The following is a 25,573-nucleotide window of genomic DNA, read 5'->3' on the forward strand; positions in this document are numbered from 1 at the left end:
AATGGTGCTGAGATCCTCCCTGTGTCTATGTGCCCCCATCCCCCAATTTTCCCCACTGCCCACACAGAATCATAGAATGGCCTGAGTTGAAACGTACCACAAAGATCATCTAGTATTAATCCCCCTGCTTAGTGCAGGTTTGCCAACCACCAGACCAGGCGGCCCAGAGCTACATTCAGCCTGGCCTTGATGGCCCCACCTACAAACTTCCAGGTCCCTGTCACCAAGAAGTTCCCATTTGGTTGCACGTCCCCATTTCCCCCTATCTCCATTATGTCTCCATACTGCCATGATACACTCATGTCCCCATGATGTTCCCATATCCTCATGTCCCCATCTCCCTGTGACCCCTTGCCTTACAAATATCTTCGTAAGTTCCACACTCCCCATGTCCCTGTTATCCTCACACCTCCCAGTGTCCCCAAATGCTGTGTCTTAGTTCCCGATAAAATCAGCCTCAAACCTTGTAGCCTCACAGGACTGGACAGGACTCAGTGATGAGTCCTTGGACAAAGACTTCATATGGGGATAGCGTCATCTCTGGGTGGTCCTGGGGGACAGAAATGCCGTGTGTGCTGAGTGCTGGGACCTGGGGGATTTGGGCTCAGTGACATTGGGATCCCAGCACTCAGTGTTCTTCCTCTGATCCCTGGCTTCCTCATGTTTCCTGGGGCCAAGGAAGGGGATGGCTGCATGCAGGGCTCAGTCCATGTCAGGGGAGTCTGCCAAGCCCAGGGGCATCTGGGGAGTGGGAGGCTCTCTGGAGGATAAATGCAGACCTTGCCTCCTGCAGCCTCACCCAGCTCCCAGAGCACAGAGGAAGATGAAGGCAGCTGTACTCAGCCTTGTGATGCTCCTCGCTGCCCTGTGCTGCACAGTGGAAGCTCAGGTGAAGCATCTGTGGGGGATGTGGGCTGGGGCTGGAGGTGATCGGCCATTGGGGATCCCCGATGCGAGCATCCCTCTTACGCTCTCTCCTACTCCTCTCCCCACAGCCACTTTTGCAAGTGCCAGACTTGGAAGTTACTGTGGTGAGTGTCTGGGCAAACACATTGGTTGTGCCCAAGGGTGGCCCTGCATGGAGCTCTGCAGGAGCAGGTGGGGTCTGTCCCTGCCTGGCAGAGGCTGCCCCTCTATTTGGCACATCCAAATTTCTTCCATTTGCATCCTCGTCATCTTTTCTATCGGTTCCCCAAATCCCTTCTCTTCTTGGCTCCAAATGCCCTCTCTTCGGGTCCCCACATCCCATCCTTTTTGCACCAACAGATCTCCTTTAATTGGCAACCTGATTCTTATCTCTTTAGGTCCCCAATGCCTTTTGTTTCATTTTCCCTCGTTCTCCGTTCCTCTCTGTTTAGCACCCCCAAGACTCTTGGCACCCCTATTCCCCTCCTTTGGTCCCCCCAGACCCCTACCCAGTATCTATACCCAACCCCAGCCCTGGGCACCTCCATGGGCAGAGGCGCACACAGTCCTTGGCAGCCATGAGGTTGGGGGCAGCCCTGGGACCAACCAGGCAGCTTGGATGGGGTCACCCTGTGATCCCCCAGACTCAATGTTCTCTCACCGCTGCCCCATGGCTCTTCTTCCCCAGGCGCCGCCACCTGTTGCTGTTGCCCTTCCTGGACTGGTGAGTTGGTTGACCATGGCGTGAGGATGGGACTGCGATGTCTTGCTGTTCTCAGTTCCCCTGGGTCTTGGGGACACTCCTGGAGCCCCAAGGCCTCTGTTGGGCTCCCTCCAGAAGTGAAAGGGCATTGGGCAGGGGAAGGAGGCAATGGGGGTAGTTAGGGATGAGCTGGCTACAGGACCATGCCTTGGGCATTCTGTTCTAGTGCCCATAATGGGTCCCTGCACCTTCAGGGTGTCCCACTGTGTCTTATTGCTCCAACATGTTCCATTCTCTCCATAGCCTCGGTGTGTCCCTAACGGCCCCTTTTTCCCCAGGACGTGCTCAGCAGGACAGAGGAGAATCCCCCACATGTGAGACGTGCGGCCCTGGATCTACATGTCTAGGTGAGTGGCATGGGGATGCTTACAAACCCAAATGGAACTTGGTGGACCCTGTGTGTACCTGGAGCACTGAGGACTGGGCATCAGTGCTGGGAACTGATGGTATGGAGGGGACCTTCTGTGGCCTGTACAAGGGGGACCTGGGCACTGTCACCTTCAGCCCTTCCCTTGCGCTCTATGGGGCTGTGCAGAGGAACGGATCTGGAGGGGGCAGGCTCAGGGTGCCCTATGGATGGCCCAGAGTCACCATGCAGCTGGGACAGGGGCTGTGGCTTCTGTCCCCAGGGGACCCACATCCTGCCCTGGGCCTCTTGGCTGCTGCCAGTCTTTCTCCTGCCCTAAGTCCTTGGGGACAAACCCTGCAGGGACAAGGCTCCTCCTTGCCAGTGATGCCCTCTGACATCCTCTGATGACCACTGCTGCCCTCGGATGACCAGTGCTGCCCTCTGATGACCAGCATTGCCTTCTGATAATGAAGAACCTGATGATCAATGACACTCCCTGATGATCAATAAATCCCTCAGCAAAGCTACACACTGTGTGTCTGTTGTGTGTCCTTGTTCTCATGCTCAGCATGGACTGCTGGGATTTGTTCCTGCCTGGAAGTGGTCACCTCAAAGTGCTGGGAAGCTTCCCCAGCTCCATGCCATGTGCACCATGTCCTGCACCTTTGTGGGCTTCCCCACCCTCTCTCACCATCTACTCCAAAGCCCTAAATGATTGAGCTCCTCATGCTGCCAAGCAGCCACAATACCCTCCCTCTGCTCTCTCTCATTCTATGGGTCTCTATCGGTCACTATGGGTCTCTATGTGTCTCTATGGGACGCTATGGGTCACTATGGATCTCTGTGGGGTCACTATGGGTCTCTATGTGTCGCTATTGGTCTCTATGAGTCACTATATTTCGCAATGTTCCCTCACTGAGGGATATGATTTTGTGTAGGGTTTTTAGATTTAGGGTTCCGGTTAGGCTGCGGTTGGACTTGATGATCTTCAAGGTCTTTTCCAACCTGGGTAATTCTATAAATTCTATGACTTGCTCACAGTTACATCTACCACCACATCCCACGAGCCACCCATTTTCCAGAAAAATCAACCCATTTCCTGATCTGCTCCTCATGAGACTTGTGCTCCAGACCCCTCACCAGCTCTGTTGTCCTCTGAACATGCTCCAGAGTCTCAGTCTCTTTCTTATAGTGAAGAGCCCAAAACTGAACACGGTACTCAAGGTGTGGCCTCACCAGTGCCAAGAACAAGGGAATCATCTTCTCCATAGAATCATAGAATTACCCAGGTTGGAAAAGACCTTGAAGATCATCAAGTCCAACCGCAGCCTAACCAGAACACTATAACCATAGTACCCTATAACTGTAGTACCCTATAACCGTAGTATCCTATACCCATAGTACACTATAACCATAGTACCCTAACTCTAAAAACCCTACACTAAATCATATCCCTGAGCACCACATCGAAACAGCTCTTGAACACACCCAGGGATGGCGATTCAACCACCTCCCTGGGGAGCCTATTCCAGTACCTAACTAACCTTTCTGTAAAGAAGTTCTTCCTAATATCCAACCTAAAATTGCCATGGTGCAACTTGAGGCCATTTCCCCTCGTCCTGTCACTTGTCACCAGTCACCAGTGAGAAGAGACCTGCCCCACTCTCACTGTAAGAACCTTTCAGGTACTGGAAGAGGGCTATAAGGTCTCCCCTCAGCCTCCTCTTCCCCAGACTAAACAGCCCCAGCTCCCTCAGCCTCTCCTCATAGGGCTGATTCTCCAAGCCCTTCACAAGCCTCGTTGCCCTTCTCTGGACCTGCTCCAGCACCTCCATGTCTTTCCTGTGCTGAGGTGCCCAAAACTGAACTCAGCACTTGATGTGAGGTCTCACCAATGTCGAGTACAGGGGCAGGATGACGTCCCTAGTCCTGCTCACCACACCATTTCTGATACAAGCCAGGATGCCATTGGCCTTCTTGGCCACCTGGCACACTGCTGGCTCATATTCAGCCGACTGTCCATCAGCACACACACCAAGGTCCCTTTCCATCTGGAAGCTTTCCAGCCACGCCTCCACAAGCCTGTAAGGTTGCCTGGGGTTGTTGTATAGCCCAGTTGACTACACAATTTCTGATCCATGCCAGAATGCCATTGGTCTTCGTGGCTACACTCACATTCAGCTGTGTATCAGCCAACACCCCCAGTCCTTTTCTTTCATGCAGTCTTCCACCCATTCTGCCACAGGCCTGCAGCGCTGCCTGGAGTTGTTGTGGCCAAAGTGCAGGACTCATCATTTGGTCTTACTGATCTTTATCCCATTGGCTTCAGCCCAGCAATCCAGATCCCTGTGCAGGATGTTCCTTCCCCCAGGCAGACCAAAACTTTCTCCCAGTTTGCTGCCATGTGCAAACTCACTGAGCATGCACTCAATCCCCTCATTCAGATCATCAAGAAAGGTATTAAACAGGCCAGACTCCAATACATCCAGGTCATCAAAAAGATATTAAACAGGACAGGCTCCGATACCAACCCCAGAGGAACACTGATGAAAATAGTAAAGAGAAGTGGCCCCAGCACTGAAACCTGGGGAATACCAGTCCTGAATGGCCTCCAGCTGGGATAACTTCATTCACAACGGGTCTTTGGTCACAGCAGAAAATAAGAATCAAGAAACTAGGTGCCCTTCATGAAGATTAAGTATCCTAGGCTTTGGGGAATGTCAGAAGAATAGGACTAGTTGGACATGTAGACGTTGCTATAGTTACAATACAGCTGGGATAACACAGCTGGGTCTATACTTAAGACAATACAGCTGGAAGGGAAAGGTAGCCAAAGAAAATGGCTTTGACGTATTGATTGGAGGAGCTGGGTCAAAGCAACCTGAGGAAGACTTCTAAATTCATCGCAATGACCACTGGAGTGAGACCGCCACTATAGACTGCGCACACGTCAGTAGGAGGGACAGCATGGAAATGAGTTCCAGGAAAAACAATGAATATGTTTGTCATCGTTTTGTAATTTTGTAATTTCGCTATCAGTATTCCACATCATAACATCATGTAAAGCATGGATGATTTTGCTGAATGTGCAGTTCACAGAAGAAGACTACGTATCCCAGAGAACATCACGGTCAGGGATAAGTCACGGGACCAGGACACTATATAATATTGTGCCCAGCTGGAGTTCTCTCTCTCTCGAACTTCTCTGGGAGTGGGAAGCGTTCCAGCCATGTCGCCTAGAGTTCAGAGTAGGCCTCTTGGTTTTTGGGGACTCTCTCTGTTTCGTTCGATTTTTTAGCCTCAATTATATTTTATTATATTGTTATCTTGTATTCCAATATCATATTTAGAAAATAAGTTTTCCTCCTTAGATTGCTGCTGTTTTTATCCTATTCCCCCTTTTTCCCTTCCTTTCTGGGCCTGGGGGGGCACTATGGGGTGGCTCCACCTGTCACGGGCATAGGCAAATCTAGGAAACCCATGACAATCAGTCACAGGACAGGCGACTTTCTGTCCTTGATATCCCCCTCCCAAAATCTCCTTTTCTGGCTCCTCCTCTAAAGGCTGCTTGTCATGGTCATTACCATCTGCACAGCCCACCTCTCCTGGCTGGCACCTCTGCCCTGAACTAAGAGTCACTTCTGTGCAGGAACTTCCACCCTGAAACCCTTCCCCAGGTTGCTCTCAGAGTCCTCGGGGCTGGCTCTTGGCTTTTCCTCCAGCAAGCCCCACTTCTTTGCCTGCCTTCAGTCCATAGGGGCCTGGCACTCTCACTCCTCAGCCTGAAGGATGGATGGCCTCAATGGTAGTAGTCTCAAATCAGCATCTCAATTCTTTCCTTGCTCAGAAAACTAGGTAATAAAGAACTGGCAAGCTTGCTTTTAGAATTACCTTCTGTACATGACGTGATGCTTTAAAGAAAAATCTCTCCTAGCAATGACCTGCCTCTGTGTCATGGCGTTCTCTAGATCAATCTGTGTCCATGACAGGGAGGGCTGTAGGCCCACGGGACCCCTGACCAGAAAAATGGGAAAGGAAAAGGGAAACGGGGTAGGGAGATGGGAACTGGGCTCAAGGGGACAAACAGAGAAGCAGCAACAATCTAAGGAGAAAAAGATAACACAATATAATACAATCTAACTGAAACTGAGGCTAATAAATCAAGAAAAATAAGAGAGAGAGGTTTCTGAAGCCTGAGAAGCCTACTTTGAAATAGAAGGTGCCACGGTTTGGAAGAACACCAAAATCACATCCAGTCAGTGTGAGAGTGAGCATCCCTTCTGTGACTTCTTTCCCTCTCCACAGACCATCCTGGAGGCAGTGACCACCTCTGTGTACAAAATGGAAGAAGCCCAGGAAGAATCTTGGAAACTTCTGACATGATAACACACATCTAAGAACTTGTTGTGTGCAGGGTCTCACAGGGAATGAGGAGAAGGGACCTGACAACCAACATGCAAACCAGCTGCTGCTGCTGGCCACTGCTGCTGATCATCAGCTCTCTGCTTCCAGCTGGACTGTGGGTTTCTGAGAACATCTGACCCCGACAGCTCCTGAAATGTCTCACAAGAAGGTTGACAGACAGAGTGACTGCATGACCTTTATTATGTTATGGTTCACAGAGAGCCTGTTTCACTATATACAGCATGTCTGGGCTAAACTACAAAGGTACAAGATGAACAGGAATTGGTTTCAATAATGACTTAGTAGTGAGAAACAATACATTATTTTTTAAAAAAAGAATATGAATAAATTACACATATAAAATGGCAGAAAATAAACAAGAAAAGAGCTTGATTCAGTAAAAAGCTGTAATAGAAGCCATGAATTCCAAAAGATGGACAGTTCACTGCTTTTAAAACACATTTGTTCATCACTTTCCTCACTGCATCCTTGACCTCCTTGTTCCTCATGCTGTAGATGAGGGGGTTCAATGCTGGTGGCACCACCGAGTACAGAAGTGCCAACATCAGGTCCATGAGTGGGGAGGAAACAGAGGAAGGTTTCTGTAAGCAAAAAAGCCAGTGCTGAGAAACAGGGAGACCACGGCCAGGTGAGGCAGGCATGTGGAGAAGGCTTTGTGCCGTCCCTGCTCAGAGGGCATCCTCAGTACAGCCATGAAGATCTGCACATAGGACACAACAATGTAAACAAAACACCCAAAGCCTAAACTAACACTAAAAAAGAGAAGCACAACTTCCCTTATGTAGGAGCCAGGGCAGGAGAGTTTGAGGATCTGGGGGATTTCACAGAAAAACTGGTTCACAACATTGCCTTGGCAGAGAGGCAGTGAAAATGTGATGGCAGTTTGAAGCAGGGAATTGAGAACCCCAGTTCCCCAGGCAGCTGCTGCCATGTTGGCACAAGCTCTGCTGTCCATCAAGATCCCATAGTGCAGGGGCTTGCAGATGGCAACGTAGCGGTCATAGGACATGACAGTGAGAAGGGAACACTCTGCTGAGACAAAGAACACAAAGAAAAAGAGCTGTGCAGCACATCCTGTGTAGGAGATGGCTCTGGTGTCCCAGAGGGCGTTGGCCAAGGCTTTGGGGAGAGTGGTGGAGATGCAGCCCAGGTCGAGGAGGGCCAGGTTGAGGAGGAAGAAGTACATGGGGGTGTGCAGGTGCTGGTTGCAGGCTACAGCTGTGCTGATGAGGCCGTTGCCCAGGAGGGCAGCCAAGTAGATGCCCAACAGGAGCCAGAAATGCAGGAGCTGCAGCTCTATTATGTCTCCCGAAGGCAGGAGGAGGAACTCGCTGATGGAGCTGCTGTTGGGCATCTGCTGTTCCTCGGCTTGCAGTCCTGTTCAGAGTGCAGAAGATAATGATGTGTCCAGACGATTCTCAGAGACACTCCTTCTGCTATACTATAACTTTCCTTTCTCTTTGGAAAATGATCATTTAACTCCAGAAATTTAATTTATTCTCGTGAATATGAACCATACCTTAAAGAGTAGAATATTAGGAAAGTCTTACTTTCTTCTCATTTCCTAATCACATCCCATACTCCTGGATATTTTCCTCTTTATTGCAGCTGCTCTTAGAGACCACAGCCCAAGCATCTCAGCACTTCAAATCGTCTAAGACAAATCTGCCTGTTTGCAGGACATATGAACTACTAATGCCTGCAGAAAAAATCTATCTGAGTGACTGTCCACAAAATAACCAATGCATGGGGAGCTCCCAAACCGGGGTAGTCTCAGAGCTGTGTTCAAAGTTGAGAGCCCCTATTAGATTTCTGCCCCTAATCCTCTTCCCTTCACTCAGACCAGGAAATGGAAAATCCTTGCCTTGGCTCTCCTCTAGCAAAGTACCCTTACAAACATTCAGTTGTGCAGTGGAGCTGTGATCCCCCTGCCCCAGGGAGCAGCTGTGGAAGCACAAGCCCTGCTGGGGGGCTCCTTTCCCCGACATGTCTCTCCGGAGCACCCTGGGCAGCTCCTCGGGCAGGCTGAGTGCTGAGCCTGGCAGGCAGCAGAGTCCCATACCCGGCACACAGTCCCTGGGGCACAGCAGGGACCCTGCTCTGCAGGACAGCCATGGGCACCCAGCTGCAGCCCCAGCTGCACAGCCTGCAGCCGTTATGGGAAATGCAATGGGAAAGAAACATGCAATGCCTGCAGCCAGATCTGCTATGTGATGTCTCAGTTTTAATTAACCCTATAGGAACAGCAGCTGCATGGTCTGCAGTGAGCCTTACTGTGTCATTGCATGAGAGCAATGCTCCCGTCGCTAGCTCACAGTCTGCTCACACTGTACACATCCTCTCTCCCCTTTCTCTCCTCTCCTTCTTTCAGCTGCAGGCTGTGCTGTGCACAAGAGCTGCTCCTGGGCACAGCTGTCTCTCTGCAGGGCTGCCCACTTGTATGAGCTCCCTGTGTCCCATGAGCCCGGCCCAGCTCAGCAGCAGAGGGTGTCATTGTTATCCTTCCCACTCATTTCCCCTGAGATGTCCCTGGGTCCTCATGGTCAACAGCTCCTGAAAGACAATGGCATCATGACTGTACTTTGAAACCTGTTGAATTAAACACCAGATTTCAATTCCAGATATGTGTTGAGACCTCCCAGGGAGTGTTTGCTGAAGGAAAAAGGGCAAGGGAATCATAGAATCATAGAATCACTAAGGTTGTAAAAGACCTGTAAGATCACCCAGTCCAACCGTTCACCTGTTACCTACAGCTTCCACTAAACCATGTCCCTCAACACAAAATCCAATCCTTTCTTGAGCACCCCCAGGGTTGGTGACTCCACCACCTCCCTGGGCAGTCCATTCCAGTGCCTGACCACCCTTTCTGAGAAGCAATATGTCACGGTTTGAACTAAAAATCCACCTGCGTCTTCTTCTTGTTTTATCTGCTCAAAAGCCTGCTGCTGCTCAGGACCCCATGAGAAATTATTCTTCTTCCGTGTTACCTGATAGAGGGGGCTCACTATGTGGCTGTAGTTTGGGACATGCATTCTCCAAAAGCCCACTACTCCCAGAAAAGATTGGGTCTCTGTTTTGTTGGTGGGCGGAGACATAGCAGTGATTTTGTCAATCACATCTGCTGGGATGTGACGACGTCCATCTTGCCATTTTATACCTAAGAACTGGATTTCCTGGGCAGGCCCCTTCACCTTGCTGCGCTTAGTGGCAAAACCAGCTTGCAAAAGAATTTGGATTATCTGTTTCCCTTTCTTGAAAACCTCTGCTGCTGTATGGCCCCACACTACAATATCATCAATATACTGCAAGTGCTTGGGAGCATTACCCTGTTCCAAGACAGCTTGGATCAATCCATGGCAAATTGTTGGGCTGTGCTTCCACCCTTGAGGTAAACGGTTCCAGGTATACTGAATACCTCTCCAGGTAAAAGCAAAATGTGGCCTGCATTTTGTAGCCAATGGGATGGAAAAGAAGGCATTAGCAATGTCAGTGGTGGCGTACCACCTAGCTTCTTTTGACTCCAGTTCATACTGGAGTTCTAGCATGTCTGGTACAGCAGCACTTAATGGAGGTGTGACTTCATTCAGGCCACAGTAATCTACCGTCAGCCTCCATTCCCCACTGGTTTTACGCACTGGCCATATGGAGCTGTTAAAAGGTGAGTGAGTTTTGCTAATCACTCCCTGATTCTCTAATTGGCGAATTAGCTTGTGAATGGGGAGCAATGAGTCCCTATTGGTGTGGTACTGCCGTCTGTGAACCACTTTGGTGGCAATTGGTACCTCTTGGTCTTTTACCTGGAGCAACCCCACAGCAGAAGGATCATCTGACAGACGAGGTAAAGTTGACAGCTGCTTAACACCGTTTGTGTTTACAGAAGCTATCCCAAAGGCCCATCGATACCCCTTGGGATCCTTGAAATATCCCCTTAGGGTAATCGATTCCCAGTATACATGGAGCTTCTGGACCAGTCACAATAGGGTGCCTTTGCCAGTTTTTACCAGTGAGGCTTATTTCGGCCTCCAACATAGTCAATTCTTGGGAACCCCCAGTCACTCCATGTATATATATTGGTTGTGTCCCTTGGTGACTTGAGGGCATTAGGGTGCATTGTGCACCAGTGTCCACCAAGGCTTTATATTTCTGTGGTCGAGATGTGCCAGGCCACTTAATCCACACAGTCCAATATACTCTATTGTCCCTTTCCCCCCCCTGGCTGGGGGCAGAGCCTCTCTATTGTTTACCTCGGTGGCTTGCAGCAACTGGAACTCTCCCCTTCTTGGAAGAGTTCACCTTGGTGTTTGTTTCACCTTGTAATTCTTTCACTCATGCCTGAAGTGCAGAAGTGGATGAATTACACCACTTCTTCATGTCCTCCCCATGACTACAGAGGAAAAACAACAAGGCAAGACGTGTAGTCTTATCATTGTCATTTGCTTGAATACGAGGTGTCTTATTGTTGTCATTTGCTTGAATACGAGGACGTCTCTTTTTTATGGTTGAGATTTTCGATGATACAGGTCGAGAGGAACTCATGTTGTTTAGCTTTCTCAATAGGCGATCGTGGAAATCCTGGTCTCCATCATCTTGTACCACCGTGGATTCATCTACATCAGGCACATTAGCCAATTTGTCAATAATATCACTTTGTGTTCCCTCCATTTTGTTTAATCTTTCCACAATTTTGACAATGGCTGAAGTATACAGATTAACTTCTGTAGCGCTTATAAATAATTCAAGTTCCTGAAGCCTGCCAATTAGTTCATTCACAAAGGGTTTCCTGTCCCCTTTGCCATATACTAATGCAAGTACACTGGCATGCTTTTCTGGAGCTGCTTTTGTAAAGTCACGCCACATTTGTCGTGGAACGTGGACTGCTTCAGGATCATGTAATTGGTTTCGATCGTTACGATTGAACTGGGGGCTGTATAGCATTTCCACCAGAGCATTTTCTCTCAAAAATTGGATACCTTTCTCTATATCAGTCCATTTCTTTCTCTCAGGCTCCAAGCCCCATTTGAAGGGGAATCTATCTCTTACCGCTATCAACATCCGCTTCCAGAGGGTGTAGGACTTATTTTGGCATGTGCCAATACCTCTGTCCACACGTGAGTCCTTGGAAATGCTACCCAGTTGGCGAGCTTCACTGCCATCGAGCCACGCACTATTGGCACCATTGTCCCAGCATCGAAGTAACCAAGTGACCATATGTTCTTTTGGCTGACGTGTGAAATCCTTTCTTAGATCTCGAATTTCACTCATTTTAAAAGATCGATCAATAATGGTCGTAATACTTGCTCACCTTTTGCTCTATCAAGAGTCCCAGGTGTTGATGGTGGCAATTGCGTTGATGAGGCTGCTGCATCTATAAGTTTGGACTCGAGAAATTCTCGTAAAGAAAATCTAACTTTTGGCTCCTCTTCTGACTCTGACCCTGACCCTGACGCTTGTGTTATTTCCTCCAGGTAACTCTCCTTCTTTTTCCTCTCTCCAAACTTTCTCTGCTCCTCTAACTTCTTCTGCTCCTCTAACATCTTCTTGTACCCCTCTAACATCCTCTGCTCCTCCAACTTCCTCTGGTCTTCTGACTCCCCCTGCTCTCCTGAGTCCCCCTGCTCTCCTGAGTCCTGCTCTACTAACTCCCTCCGCTCTTCCAACTCCTTCTGCATTTTCTCTAACTGAGTTGAAACTCGTTTCGTCTTTCGCCCTCTTACAGGGGCAACCAACATTGTATCTGTTGTCCCTGATAGTTGGTCCAATTGGACTACATGTGTCCCCAGTGGCTGGTCAGATTGAACTACATGTGCCCCCGGTGGCTGGTCGAATTGGACTACATGTGCCCCCAGTGGCTGGCCAAATTGGACTACATGTGCCCCTGGTAGTTGGTTACATACATTCAGCTCACCCCGGAGGACACATAGCTGGTGTCAGAGAGCGTTCCGCTCGAACTGGACGGCACCGAGCTCAGTCTGGAGGCTGTCGTAGTTGGACTGGAGAGTGTTGTACCCGAACCGGAGGACGTTATGCTCAGCCTGGAGGGCAGTGTGCTCAGTCTGGAGAGTGTTGTACCCAGTCTGGAGAGCATTGTGCTCAGTCTGGAGAGTGTTGAGCTCGGTCCGGAGGGCATTGTGCTCAGTCTGAAGAGCGTTATGCTCGGACCGGAGGGCATCGCAGTTGGGTTGGAAGGCATAGTGCTTGGCCTGGAGGGTGCCGCACTCAGACTGGAGGGCGTCATACTTGGCCTGAAGAGTGTTGTACCTGGACCGGAGAGCATCGTGCTCAGTCTGGAGAGTGTTGTGCTCGGTCCGGAGGGCATTGCGCTCAGTCTGGAGAGTGTTGTACTCGGACCGGAGGGCATTGTGCTCAGTCTGGAGGGCATTGTGCTCGGTCCGGAGGGCATTGTGCTCAGTCTGGAGAGTGTTGTGCTCGGACCGGAGGGCATCGCAGTTGGGTTGGAAGGCATAGTGCTTGGCCTGGAGGGTGCCGCACTCAGACTGGAGGGCGTCATACTTGGACAGGAGAGTGTTGTGCTCGGTCTGGAGGGCACTGTGCTTGGTCCGGAGGGCATTGCACTCAGTCTGGAGAGTGTTGTACTCGGACCGGAGGGCATTGTGCTCAGTCTGGAGGGCATTGTGCTCAGTCTGGAGAGTGTTGTACTCAGACCGGAGGGTGTTGTGCTCGGACCGGAGGGCGTTATGTTTGGACTGAAGAGTGTTGTGCTCAGACTGGAGGGTGTTGCACTTGGGTTGGAAGGCATCGTGCTTGGGCTGGAGAGTGCCGCGCTCAGACTGGACAGCGTCGTACTTGGACTGGAGAATGTTGTAGCTGGACTGGAGGGCATTGTTCTCTGACCGGAGGATGTTACACTCAGACCGAAGGGCGCTGTGCTCTGACCGGAGGGGGCGTTATGCTCGGACTGGAGAGTGTCGAGTTTGGATTGGATACTCTCATTCTCGGCCCTGAGACTCTCTCTCTCAACCTCAAAATCCTCCCTCTCAGGAATGGTATTGAATAAGGCCCGATAAGCATTAGCTAGGCCCCAAGTCATTTGTGCCTCCTTAGATCTGCCTGAGCAACAACATTCCTGTCTCAAATATGCGGTCAAACTCTCAGGATTCTTTAAGTGTTCAGGAGTAAAGCTCCATGACACTAAAGATGTCTGTTTTCTAAAAGTCTCTCCAAAGTCTCTCCACACTCCCTGCCACTCAGTATTCTCTGATTCTAGGGAAGACTTCCTCCTGATGTAACAAATGTAATAAATCCAAGAACCAATAAGTAAAAAAGCCAACATTAAGTTCAGGGAGATTGACACAATTGACAGTGTGGTCCACTGGGACAACTGTTCATTCAAAGACTGCTTAAAGGATGCAAAGAAAAAAGGAGGAATACGCTCAAAAACCACCATTCCTGAACTAATAGTTGCATTAGTTGCATTAGTTGCTCCCTCTGGAGCTGCATGCAGATACCAAGTAAGCGTTGCTAACCATGCTTTCAAATCATTATACATGTTTACAATTCCATAGGAAAAAGTGGCTAGCTTAAACATACTCCAATATGTTTGGAGCATCACAAAAGAGGAACTAATGAAATGCAGTCCCTGGTAGAACAAACTTACTAGAGGGAACATTTTTTTTTCTTTTTTTTTTTTTTTCCTTTTTTTTTTCCTCAATAGAGAGAAAAAAAAGTAAAAGAAAACAAAGCTCAGCAGTGTTTATAAAATATACCGGAGTATTGGCAGTCCGCCTGGACTTTCAAGGTCAAGCTCGCAGGTGCAGAATCGCAAACCTAAGATAGCTCCTTAACAGGGAAAAAACTCGTAGCTCTGTTAAAAGCTAAAAGAGCAACAGAAGAAAACACAGAAAAACAGCAACTCAATTTGCCCGCATTCTCCACCAAAATCTGTCACAGTTTGAACTAAAAATCCACCTGCGTCCGTGACAGGGGCCGTGGGCCCCGGAGGGGCCCTAGGCCAAAAGGAAAAAGTTAATTAGGAAAAAAAAACAGCGGCAATGATCTAAGGAGTCACACTTATTTACTAAATACTATATCGAAATACAGGATAACACAATATAATACAATATAATTGAAAAATGAGCTAACGAATCAAGCAAAATAGGAGAGAGAATGAGTCCCGTAACAGAGAGGCCTACTGTGAAATCTAGGCGAACGGCTGAAGGCTCCCACACACTCCCCTGAACGCCAGAACTCGAAAGACGTCAGTCTGTTCTGCGACCAAGTTGATAGAGAGTCCAGGTCCCGTGACCTATTGTGTTGTTCTCTGGGAGATGTAGTCTTCTTCTGTAAGTTGCAGATTCAGTAAAATTATTCATGCTTTATATGATGTTATGATGTGGAATACTGATAGCAAAATTACAAAATTATTAAACCATGACATAATATTTCCTAATTTTTAGCCAGAATCTCCCCTGCTGCAGCTTGAAACCATTACCTCTAATCCTATTGCTAATGACATGAGAGGCCGACCCCCAGCTCACTACAACCTCTTTTCAGGAAGTTATAGAGAGCAATAACGTCTCCCCTGAGCCTCTTATTCTCCAGGCTGAACATTCCCAGCCCCTTCAGCCTCTCCTCATATGACCCCTCACCAGCACTGTTGCCCTCCTTTGAACATGTTCCTGGGCCTCAGTGTCTTTCTTGCAGTGAGGGGCCCAAAACTAGACACAGAACTCGAGGTGCGGCCTCACCAGTGCTGAGTACAGGGGAACAATCACCTCTCTGCTCCTGCTGGCAACCCTGTTTCTGATGCAAGGCAGGATGCCATTGGCCTTCTTGGCCACCTGGGCACACTGTCGGCTCATGTTCAGCCGAGCATCAATCAATACCCACAGGTCCATTTCCTCTACACAGTCTTCCAGTCACTTCACCCCAAGCCTGCGTAGTGTCACCCGGAGTTGTTGCAGCTGAAAAGCAGGACATGGCATTTGGTCTCAGTTAACCTCATTGAAGTGGCTTCAGCCCAGCTCTCCAGCCTATCCAGATCCCTCAGTAGGGCCTTGCTAACTCCAGGCAGATCCACACTCCCAGCCAATTTGGTGTAGTCTGCAAACTTACAAAGGATGCACTCAATGTCCTCATCCAGGTCATCAATAAAGATATTGTAGAGGACAAGCCCCAGCACAGACCCGTGGGGAACACCAGGTAGGCACACAGGTAGGCGTCCAAGCGGGTCTTGAATATCTCCAGAGAAGGAGACTTCCCAACCCCTTGGGCAGCCTGTTCCTGTGCTCCATCACCCTCACTGGAAAGAAGTTCTTGCACACATTCATGCAGAACTTCCTATGCTCCACTTTCTGTTTTTTCCCCTTGTCTTGTCTCCACACACTACTGAAAAGAACCTGGTCTCTCTACTTTGATCCCACACCTCAGATAGGAGCACTGACATGAGAGCAACCCCCTGCACCTTTCCCCTGCCAGGAGAGCATAGCAGAGCAGACACACAGTCCTCGTGTTTCATGTAGTGTTATTCTCCTTGCCAACAGAAGAGGCCAGTCTTTCTCTATCTTCCATCTCTGTCATGCTCCAGAGTTCAAGGCATTGCGAAGCTATGGCACATCTATGTTCTTGCAATGATGACACTTTGGTATGCTCTGGACTTGCATTTCAATTGCATCTAAATAAATCTAGGGTCATACCAGTTGACGGGAAGCTGGCAAATGTTGTCTCATTTTAAGGAAAAGCAAGAAAAGTGACAGGGGCAATTATGGACCTGTCAGTCTCACTCCAGTGCCTGGTAAAATTATGGAGAAAATGATGGTGGCAGTTATGGAAAAACAGCTGAAAGACAATTCTGTCATTGGTCACAGACAACACAATATTCCCAGGGGAATGTCCTATTTAATTTCAGGTCCTTTTATGACACCTATATCCATTTAGCTGAACAAAGGAAGCCAGCTGATGTTATCATTGAGGATTTCATTAGAGCTTTTGATACTGTTTCTCACAGCGCCCTTCTGGACAGAATGTCCTGCATACGGCTAGACAGAAAGAGAACGTGGTGGGTGAGCTGTTGGCCAGTAGGTCAGGCCCAAATGATTACACTCAGTGGGTTTCATTGTGCTGATAGATGGTCACTGTCAAACTATGGCAGACTGTGCAAAGAAGGGCACTGGAACTGAGAGTTCTCAAGTTCAGAGTTTCATTGGGATTGACTGGTTGTTCAGATTGGGCCATTCTCACATCCCACATCCTGTGACGAAACACAGGGCACACATGGAACATGAACCTCACAGTGTCCTTGCACCCCATGCAGAGCCTGGGATCTTCTCTCCCCGTGTCTTTCATTTGACATCATACAGACCTCCATCCACTGCCCAGGAAGGGTCCTGAGCCAACATGAAGGACAGGATCTCCCTGCCAAGGGTCTGGGAATCAGGACTTAGCCTGTCTGCTTCGTAAGACAAAGGAGGGGTTTCTCAACATCAGAGCCACCATGCCAGTACCTTTGCCTGCCTGTAGTCATAGCTTCCAGTTGCCTTCTCTAACAAGTCCCCTGGGAAGCTCACTTGGTAACGGCCCTCAGTGGGCCCATTAATACTCCTAGAAACTTCACTGTTACTTCTGACTTAGTGTTGTTGAGCACTTTGTGCAAACATCTCTCTACACTGGATGTTGATGGTCTGAGCTGCAAATGCGCCCTGGGGCCATTATAACCTAAAGAGCCTTCTGTGTCTTGTGCCTTCCTGTAATCTTCTTCAGGTTTTCAGAACTTGTTCATCAAAATGGAGAGGTATCTGAAGAGAGCCTAAAGAGCCAGAGTCCAGCAGACAATTATTGTCTATTTATTTATAGTTGGGTTTAAAGAAGACATCAAATCAGCACTGTGCAACTGATATCAAGCCAGGATGTATCCAAAATTTCCATTCTGTTACTGCATGGACAGACGTCCTTCTCAACCTCTCCACCCCATTTCTACTCACATTGGTCCCATGGGACTTGCATCACTTTTCCTCACATCACTCTTCTCCTCTGCAGTCACCAGCTCAGTGTTAAACCTGCTTTGCACCAACTCCCACTGGCTTTCCACAGAGAAACAGCTGCACGTGGTCAAGGAAAGAATTCTCTCTCTCTTTTTTTTTTTTTTTTTTTTTTTTGGCCAATGAACAGAAGCAAAGGTGATGCAACTGAATGAACAGTAAAACACAGTGATCATCTGCATGCCATGTCCAAGCTGCATCTATTGAGGTTTGTCTTTCACAGGAAATATTTGTACAAGAAATGTGATAGACACAGATAGGATGGAATTAATAGAATCACGGTGAAGGAGTTGGCAACAGAACTCTTCAGACTTTGGAGAGATGGAGCAAATTCAAGTAATCTCCCTGAAAGTCAGAAATCAGTCAGAAAGTTTGGAGGTATCTGACTGAACAAAGAGCATGGGGTGGGGAAATCTGGCAGGCAGTGGGAGAAGCATGTGTCCAAATGGGCTGCTGAAAACATGCTCTTAACCACGGCCATTTATTTAGGAGAGCTGGAGACACCTGGAGGATGAAGGACATTAAATAGGCAGCAGGGAAGAGCAGCAGTGGATGCCAGGCTTTAGTCAAAGGGCATCGGCACTGGCACCGCTGTCTGTGTCCCTGAACCTGAAGGCATCTGTGCCCTGCAAACACAGTTCTGAAAAACATCATAGTTTCTGGGAAAAAAAAAAAAAAAAAAAGAAGAATAAGAAAAAGAAGAAAAAAAAAAAAAAGATACCAAATCCCCTCAAACACTCATATTTACTACTTAAAATGGAACAGGACTCATGATATTTTCTAATGTTGAGAAGGGCTAACACATTTTCATTGATTTCCATCTTTATCTTCAATTATCTGTTTCAGTTTTATTGACATTAATGAACATCTTTTAAGTTTATGTCTGCAAAATAAATAGATAGATAGATAGATAGATAGATAGATAGATAGATAGATAGATAGATAGATAAATAAATAAGAGATCCATTTGCATCTTGCACGTGGCCTGATGCCCCTTTGACCTTCACAATCCCCGCCAGACCTTCCTTGCCGGAGAGTATGAGATCCAGCAAAGCACCTCTCCTCTTTGGTTCCTCCATGGCTTAGTCAAGAGCGGCCATCTGTGCTCTCCAGGGATCTGCTGGATGGCACATGCCCTGCTGCACTGTCCCTGCAGCAGATACTGGAGTACAAAAAGCCCTCAAGGGGGACAAGGCCCAGACAACATGAGGCTCCCATCTGTTTGCAGAGGGCACTTTCCACTTGCTCTCCCTGATCAGGAAGACAGGCACAGGTACTGATGGTCTCCTCTGTTTGCTATTTCCATTAGCTCTGACCTGGCTGCTCTTCCATCCCCAGGCAGAGCTCAGTGCACTCTCACAGATGGAAGTTGCCCTTCCTTGTATCCTCGTCCATCCATCCTAAAGGCTCTGTATCCCTGTTGTGCTACGGTTGTGGAAGACATTTAACTGTGCCCCTGTGGTCCAAACAAGAGCTCAGGCCTGCAACTCTGCAAAGATTTCTAGCTAATCATCTGTTGGTGTTCTCATTAGTGCAAAACCACAGAAGTAATCATCCTAACTGGAAAGCGTCATTGGACAGAGCCTGACTGGATAGCTCATCAATGGTATTAGAGTGCAGAAGGTGGCACACAGGCATTAGACCCATTGTGGGTCTTGGAGTTGACGTAGCAGCATGGACACTCCTAGGGCATGGCTTTTCTGAAGGTCCTATGCTGCATTTGCAGCTGCATGTGAGTGTGCCGGACAGCTCAGGTAACTGGCCTGACAGTAGGCTGTTTCTGATGCCATTCACCTGACAGTCCTTAGAAAACTGAGGTATTCTCAGTAGAAAAATAAAGATGTGCGTTAGCTTTGTATTGCCTTGAGCTCCAGAATATGCAGCAGATGGAGAACAGAGAAAGATCTGGCTCTTCTTTTGTGAGCTCATCCATTTAGTCAGCTGTGTAATGCTGCATCCTCCATGGAAACGAGTGACAAAGGCACTTTGAGGTGCCCTAAATGCTGGGGTCTGTTATCATTTAGGATGGTTAAGAATGCCTTTGTTCCCTCTCTGCCCCGCAGCTGATATTCAGGAAAGAGGTGTCTGTCTCAGGAATTTCCCACACAGTTTACAAGCACCAGCACACATCCAGGAGCACCCGACACCTTGGGCATCACCCAGTGTCTGTGTGTGAGTAACTGGCTCCTCGTAAAAGGACCAAGGACCCAGAGCAGGAGTTCATATGCGGGCAACTCCTTGTGCACATCTGAATTAAACCAGAGGAATCCCAGCTCTTGTGGGTCCATGGGGAGCTGAATCCCATTTCAGCACAAATGTTTCCCTCTAGGGATGAGATGCTTGCACTCCCTCAGCTGGATCACTGCCCTGCACAGGAAGTCCAGCCTTCCCCGTCCTTGTCTGTGTGCCATTTTGTTTCAGCAAACAATCTCTGGGAGGACTCACCACATGCCTTGAATTGTCAGGCTGTCACGGAGTTCTCTCTAGAGCTCACTCCGGGACAGTGGGCACAAACCTGGGGCAGCAGGAACAAAAGCCCCCCCCCTTTTCTCTAGCGGCAGTGCGGCGCGGCCCGGCGCGGCCCGGCCACGTGCGTTTAGGGAGACGGGGAAGGGAAGGGAGATTGCGATTAGGTCTAACAAAAAATGAGGGAGAAAAAAAGGTGATCTGAGAACAAATGGCAGTTTAATAACCTAATAACGCTAAACAACAACAAGAGAGTTTCAACAAAGAGAGTACCAAGTCCCCAATCTCACCGATGGAGCTGTGGAAGGCAGGAAGCTCTGACCACGTTGTCTCCTCGCAGGGAGCTGGTCCAGCAACCCCGTCCCCTTCCTCACTTCCCTTCCGGTGCCCCACCCCACATGCCCATTAAGGCAGCCCACAGAAAAAAAACTTGTCCCCTCTACTCCCATTATTAGCATGGTGTTCTGATGTGGAATACCAACACCAACCAAATTGCAAAACCATAACATTCCACCCCTTATTACACATCATCACATCATGCCTAACTTTTATCAACATATAAACAGAACAGTAGTTAACATGCATTACATATGTACATACAGATATATATATATATATATATATATATACACACATGGAATCACAGGCTGCACTCCCCCAGCATCAGATTTCCCTGTGGCACACACTGAACATCCCCATCCTTCTGCATCACCCACCAGGTGCACCCAGGTCCCTGTGCAAAGACAGTTCCACGGAGGGGCCTCCCCTTTCCAGAGGCTGGAAGGACCCAAACCGCTTTTCCCAGCATATTCTTTACATGCACCACAGGAACCTTGTCTCCCTCCACGGTACGCAGGGAGTTGGACTGTGTAGGGCCATCTCGGTTGGCTGATCCTCGGGTGTTTACCAGCCAGGTGGCTTCTGCTAGATGTTTCTCCCAGTTCTTAAATGTTCCACCACCCATCGCTTTCAGCGTGGTTTTCAGCAAACCGTTGTGGCGCTCGATCTTACCAGCGGCTGGTGCGTGATAGGGGATGTGATAGATCCACTCGATGCCATGTTCTTTGGCCCAGGTGCTCACCAGTGAATTTTTGAAATGAGTCCCATTGTCTGATTCGATCCTCTCTGGGGTGCCATGTCGCCACAGGATTTGTGTCTCTAGGCCTAATATGGTGTTTCTGGCAGTGGCATGGGGTACCGCATATGTCTCAAGCCACCCGGTGGTTACCTCCACCATGGTGAGTACATAATGCTTATCATTACGAGTCTTTGGCAGGGTGATATAATCAATCTGCCATGCCTCCCCATATTTATACTTTTCCCATCTCCCTTCCCCCCAGAGAGGTCTCATCCTCTTGGCCTGTTTGATCATGGCACAGGTGTCACAATCATGGATGATCTGTGCAATAGCGTCCATAGTTATGTCCACCCCTCGGTCTCTAGCCCACTTATGTGTTCCATCTCTGCCTTGATGGCCTGAGGTCTCATGGGCCCACCGAGCTAGGAATAACTCTCCCTTATTCTGCCAATCCAGGTCTATCTCAGCCACCTCAATTCTGGCAGCTCGATCTACCTGGTGGTTATTTTGTTGCTCCTCTGTCGCTCGACTCTTGGGCACGTGGGCATCTACGTGACGCACCTTTAGAACCATGTTCTTTATTCGAGCAGCAGTGTTCTTCCATAGTTCAGCGGCCCAAATAGGTTTACCTTTCCGCTGCCAGTTGTTTTGCTCCCATTGCTGCAACCACCCCCACAAGGCATTGGCCACCATCCATGAGTCAGTATAGAGGTAAAGCACTGGCCATTTCTCCCGCTCAGCAATGTCTAGGGCCAGCTGGACAGCCTTTACCTCCGCAAATTGACTCGATTCTCCTCTTCCTTCCGTGGCCTCTGCAACTTGTCGTGTGGGGCTCCACACTGCAGCCTTCCATCTGCGATGTTTCCCAACAATGCGGCATGATCCATCAGTGAACAGGGCGAACTTCTTTTCGTTTTCCGGAAGTTCATTGTATGGGGGAGCCTCTTTGGCGCGTGACACCTCTTCTGCTGGTGGTGCTTCAAACTTTTTACCTTCGGGCCAGTCCATGATCACTTCTAGGATCCCTGGACGGCTGAGGTTCCCCATCCGGGCCCGCTGTGTGATTAGTGCAACCCACTTACTCCATGTGGCATCTGTGGCATGGTGAGTGGAGGGAACCTGCCCTTTAAACATCCAATTCAGCACTGGAAGTCGAGGTGCCAGGAGAAGCTGTGTTTCGGTGCCAATTACCTCAGAGGCAGCCCGGACCCCTTCATATGCGGCTAGGATCTCCTTCTCAGTTGGAGTGTAGCCCTCTTCCAACCCCCTGTATGCTCTACTCCAGAATCCTAGGGGTTGGCCTCGGGTCTCATCTGAGGTTCTCTGCCACAAGCTCCAAGTGGGACCTTTCTCCCCAGCAGCTCTTTAAAGGATGTTCTTCACATCCTGTCCCATCCGTACTGGCCCCAGGGCCACAGCACGGGCTATCTCTTGCTTGTTTTGCTCAAAGGCCTGCTGCTGTTCAGGGCCCCACGCGAAGCTATTCTTCTTTCGGGTCACCTGATAGAGGGGGCTCACAATGAGGCTATAATTTGGGATGTGCATCCTCCAGAAGCCTACCACACCCAGGAAAGACTGTGTCTCTTTTTTGTCAGTGGGCGCAGACATTGCAGTAATTTTGTTGATCACGTCAGTTGAGATGTGGCGACGCCCATCTTGCCATTTCACCCCTAGAAACTGGATTTCTTGGGCAGGGCCCTTCACTTTGTCTCGCTTAATAGCAAAACCAGCAGACAGGAGGATTTGGATTATCCGTTCTCCTTTTTTAAAAACCTCCGTCGCTGTATCACCCCACACAACGATATCATCTATATACTGCAGGTGCTCTGGAGCACCGCCCTGTTCCAATGTGGCTTGGATCAGCCCATGGCAGATGGTCGGGCTGTGTTTCCACCCCTGGGGCAAACGATTCCAAGTGTACTGAACACCCCTCCAAGTAAAGGCAAACTGTGGCCTACACTCTGTGGCCAAAGGGACAGAGAAAAATGCATTGGCAATATCAATGGTGGCATACCATTTTGCCTCTTTCGTTTCCAGTTCATACTGGAGTTCCAACATGTCTGGCACTGCAGCACTCAATGGGGGTGTGACCTCATTAAGGCCACGATAGTCCACTGTCAGCCTCCATTCTCCACTGGCTTTGCGCACTGGCCATATGGGGCTACTGAAAGGTGAATGGGTCTTACTAATTACTCCCTGACTTTCTAGTTGTTGAATGAGCTTATGGATAGGGAGCCAGGCAGATATCTCTATCCCTGCCAGCCATCGGCTTAATAAATCTACCCCTACCCCCAACATCAGGAAGTCCTTAAGCCAGGACCACAGGAAGCTAGGGACTATCAGAGCTACGTACAGGCCTGCTGAAAAAAACCACCTAATTACTGCCCAAAACATTGCCCTGACCTCTGCCCGCATCCTCCACCAAAAATGTCACGGAGTTCTCTCTAGAGCTCACTCCGGGACAGTGGGCACAAACCCGGGGCAGCAGGAACAAAAGCCCCCCCCCTTTTCTCTAGCGGCAGTGCGGCGCGGCCCGGCGCGGCCCGGCCACGTGCGTTTAGGGAGACGGGGAAGGGAAGGGAGATTGCGATTAGGTCTAACAAAAAATGAGGGAGAAAAAAAGGTGATCTGAGAACGAATGGCAGTTTAATAACCTAATAACGCTAAACAACAAGAGAGTTTCAACAAAGAGAGTACCAAGTCCCCAATCTCACCGATGGAGCTGTGGAAGGCAGGAAGCTCTGACCACGTTGTCTCCTCGCAGGGAGCTGGTCCAGCAACCCCGTCCCCTTCCTCACTTCCCTTCCGGTGCCCCACCCCACATGCCCATTAAGGCAGCCCACAGAAAAAAAAACTTGTCCCCTTTACTCCCATTATTAGCATGGTGTTCTGATGTGGAATACCAACACCAACCAAATTGCAAAACCATAACACAGGTGTTTAATTCAACAAATTTCAAAGTACAGTCATGATGCTGTTGTCTTTCAGGAGCTGTTGTCCATGAAGACCTAGGGACAACTCAGAGAGATGAGAGGGAAGGATAAACATGACATCCTCTGCTGCTGAGCTGGGCCAGGCTTCTGGGACACAGGATGCTCATACAAGTGGGCAGCACTACAGAGAGACAGCTGCGCCCAGGGGCAGCTCTTGTGCACAGCCCAGCCTGCAGGTGACTAAAGGAGAGGAGAGAAATTGGAGAGAGCTTACAGGATGTGTACGGTATGAGCGGCCTGTGATCTCACTGCAGGAATGCTACTCATAAAACATGACACGGTAAGTCTCACTGCAGGCCATGCAGCTGCTTTTAATAGAGGATTAACTAAATGCGGGACATGCCATAGCAGATCCGGTGTTAGGCACTGCATGATTCCTTACTTTGGAAAAAGACTTTTGCTCCAGCTGAGAGTTTCTGTGCTGCAGTGTCAGAGCATAGCCCTGAGGGCTGCATGTCCCAGCACGGCTGCAGGCTGTGCAGCCAGGGCTGCAGCCAGGTGCTCAGGGCTGTCCAGCAGATCAGGGTCCCTGTTGTGCCCCAGGAGCTTTGTGCTGGGTATGGGACTCTGCCGCCTGCCAGGCTCAGCACTCAGCCTGCCCGGGGAGCTGCCCAGGGCAATGCAAGGATATGTATGCAGAGAAGGGACCACCAGGCAGGGCTTGTGCTGCCACAGCTGCTGCCTGGGGCAAGGAGATCCCAGCCCCACTTCACAACAGAGTGTTTCTGAGGGCCCTTTGCAAGAGAAGAGCCAAGGAAGGGAGTTTCAATTTCTTTCTCTGAGGCAAAAAAGGATTGGAGGCAGAAATCTTAAAGTGGTTGTCAGAGTTCTGAGAATTTTTGTCAATTAATTGCTTGTTTTGTGAACAGGAGTGTATCTGAGAATGGTCTAGACTTGCCGTTATCTTCTGCACTCTGCACAGGACTCCAAGCCCAGGAACAGCGGATACCCAACATCAGCTCCACCAGCGAGTTCCTCCTCCTACTGCTAGGAGACACACGGCAGCTGCAGCTCCTGCATTTCTGGCTCTTGCTGGGCATCTACCAGGCTGCCCTCCTGGGCAACAGCCTCATCAGCACAGCCGTAGCCTGCGACATGCGCCTGCACACCCCCATGTACTTCTTCCTCCTCAACCTGGCCCTCCTCGACCTGGGATGCATCTCCACCACTCTCCCCAAAGCCATGGCCAACGTCCTCTGGGACACCAGGGCCATCTTCTACACAGGATGTGCTGCACAGATCTTTTTCTTTCTCTTCTTCCTCTCAGCAGAGTATTTCCTTCTCACTGTCATGTCCTATGACCGCTATGTTGCCATCTGCTGGCCCGTGCACTATGCGACCCTAATGGACAGCAGAGCTTGTGCCACCATGGCAGCAGCTGCTTGAGGCACTGGAGCTCTCTATTCCCTGCTGCACACTGCCAGCACATTTTCACTGCCTCTCTGCCAAGGCAATGTTGTGAACCAGATTTTCTGTGAAATCCCCCAGATCCTCAAACTCCTACCACAGGGAAGCAGTGCTTCTCATTTTTAGTGTCAGTTTAGGCTTTGGGTGCTTTGTTTTCATTGTTGTGTCTTATGTGCAGATCTTCATGTCCGT

At 49.3% G+C, this 25,573-nt stretch overlaps 1 protein-coding gene across 7 annotated transcripts in view; it reads left to right on the forward strand.

Annotated features, from left to right (window-relative positions):
- The first annotated feature begins 767 nt into the window (after positions 1-767).
- LOC146759474 (uncharacterized) overlaps positions 768-25,573 on the forward strand; it is a 29,893-nt gene continuing 5,087 nt past the window's right edge. For 5 of the 7 annotated variants that reach the window (XM_085510677.1, XM_085510680.1, XM_085510678.1 and 2 more), the window contains exon 1: positions 768-889. In XM_085510677.1, the coding sequence (XP_085366803.1) occupies positions 772-889 (118 nt within the window). In that variant the 5' untranslated portion in view covers positions 768-771. Of the gene's footprint in view, positions 890-995; positions 1,032-1,594; positions 1,631-1,947; positions 2,017-2,298; positions 2,546-25,573 lie in introns of those variants that run through there. The other 2 variants (XM_085510679.1, XM_085510682.1) reach the window with 2 other exon arrangements.

Source organism: Coturnix japonica, chromosome 10, assembly GCF_054131305.1.
Source record: "Coturnix japonica strain WE chromosome 10, WE-NBRP24, whole genome shotgun sequence".
Classification (NCBI taxonomy): Eukaryota; Metazoa; Chordata; class Aves; order Galliformes; family Phasianidae; genus Coturnix; species Coturnix japonica.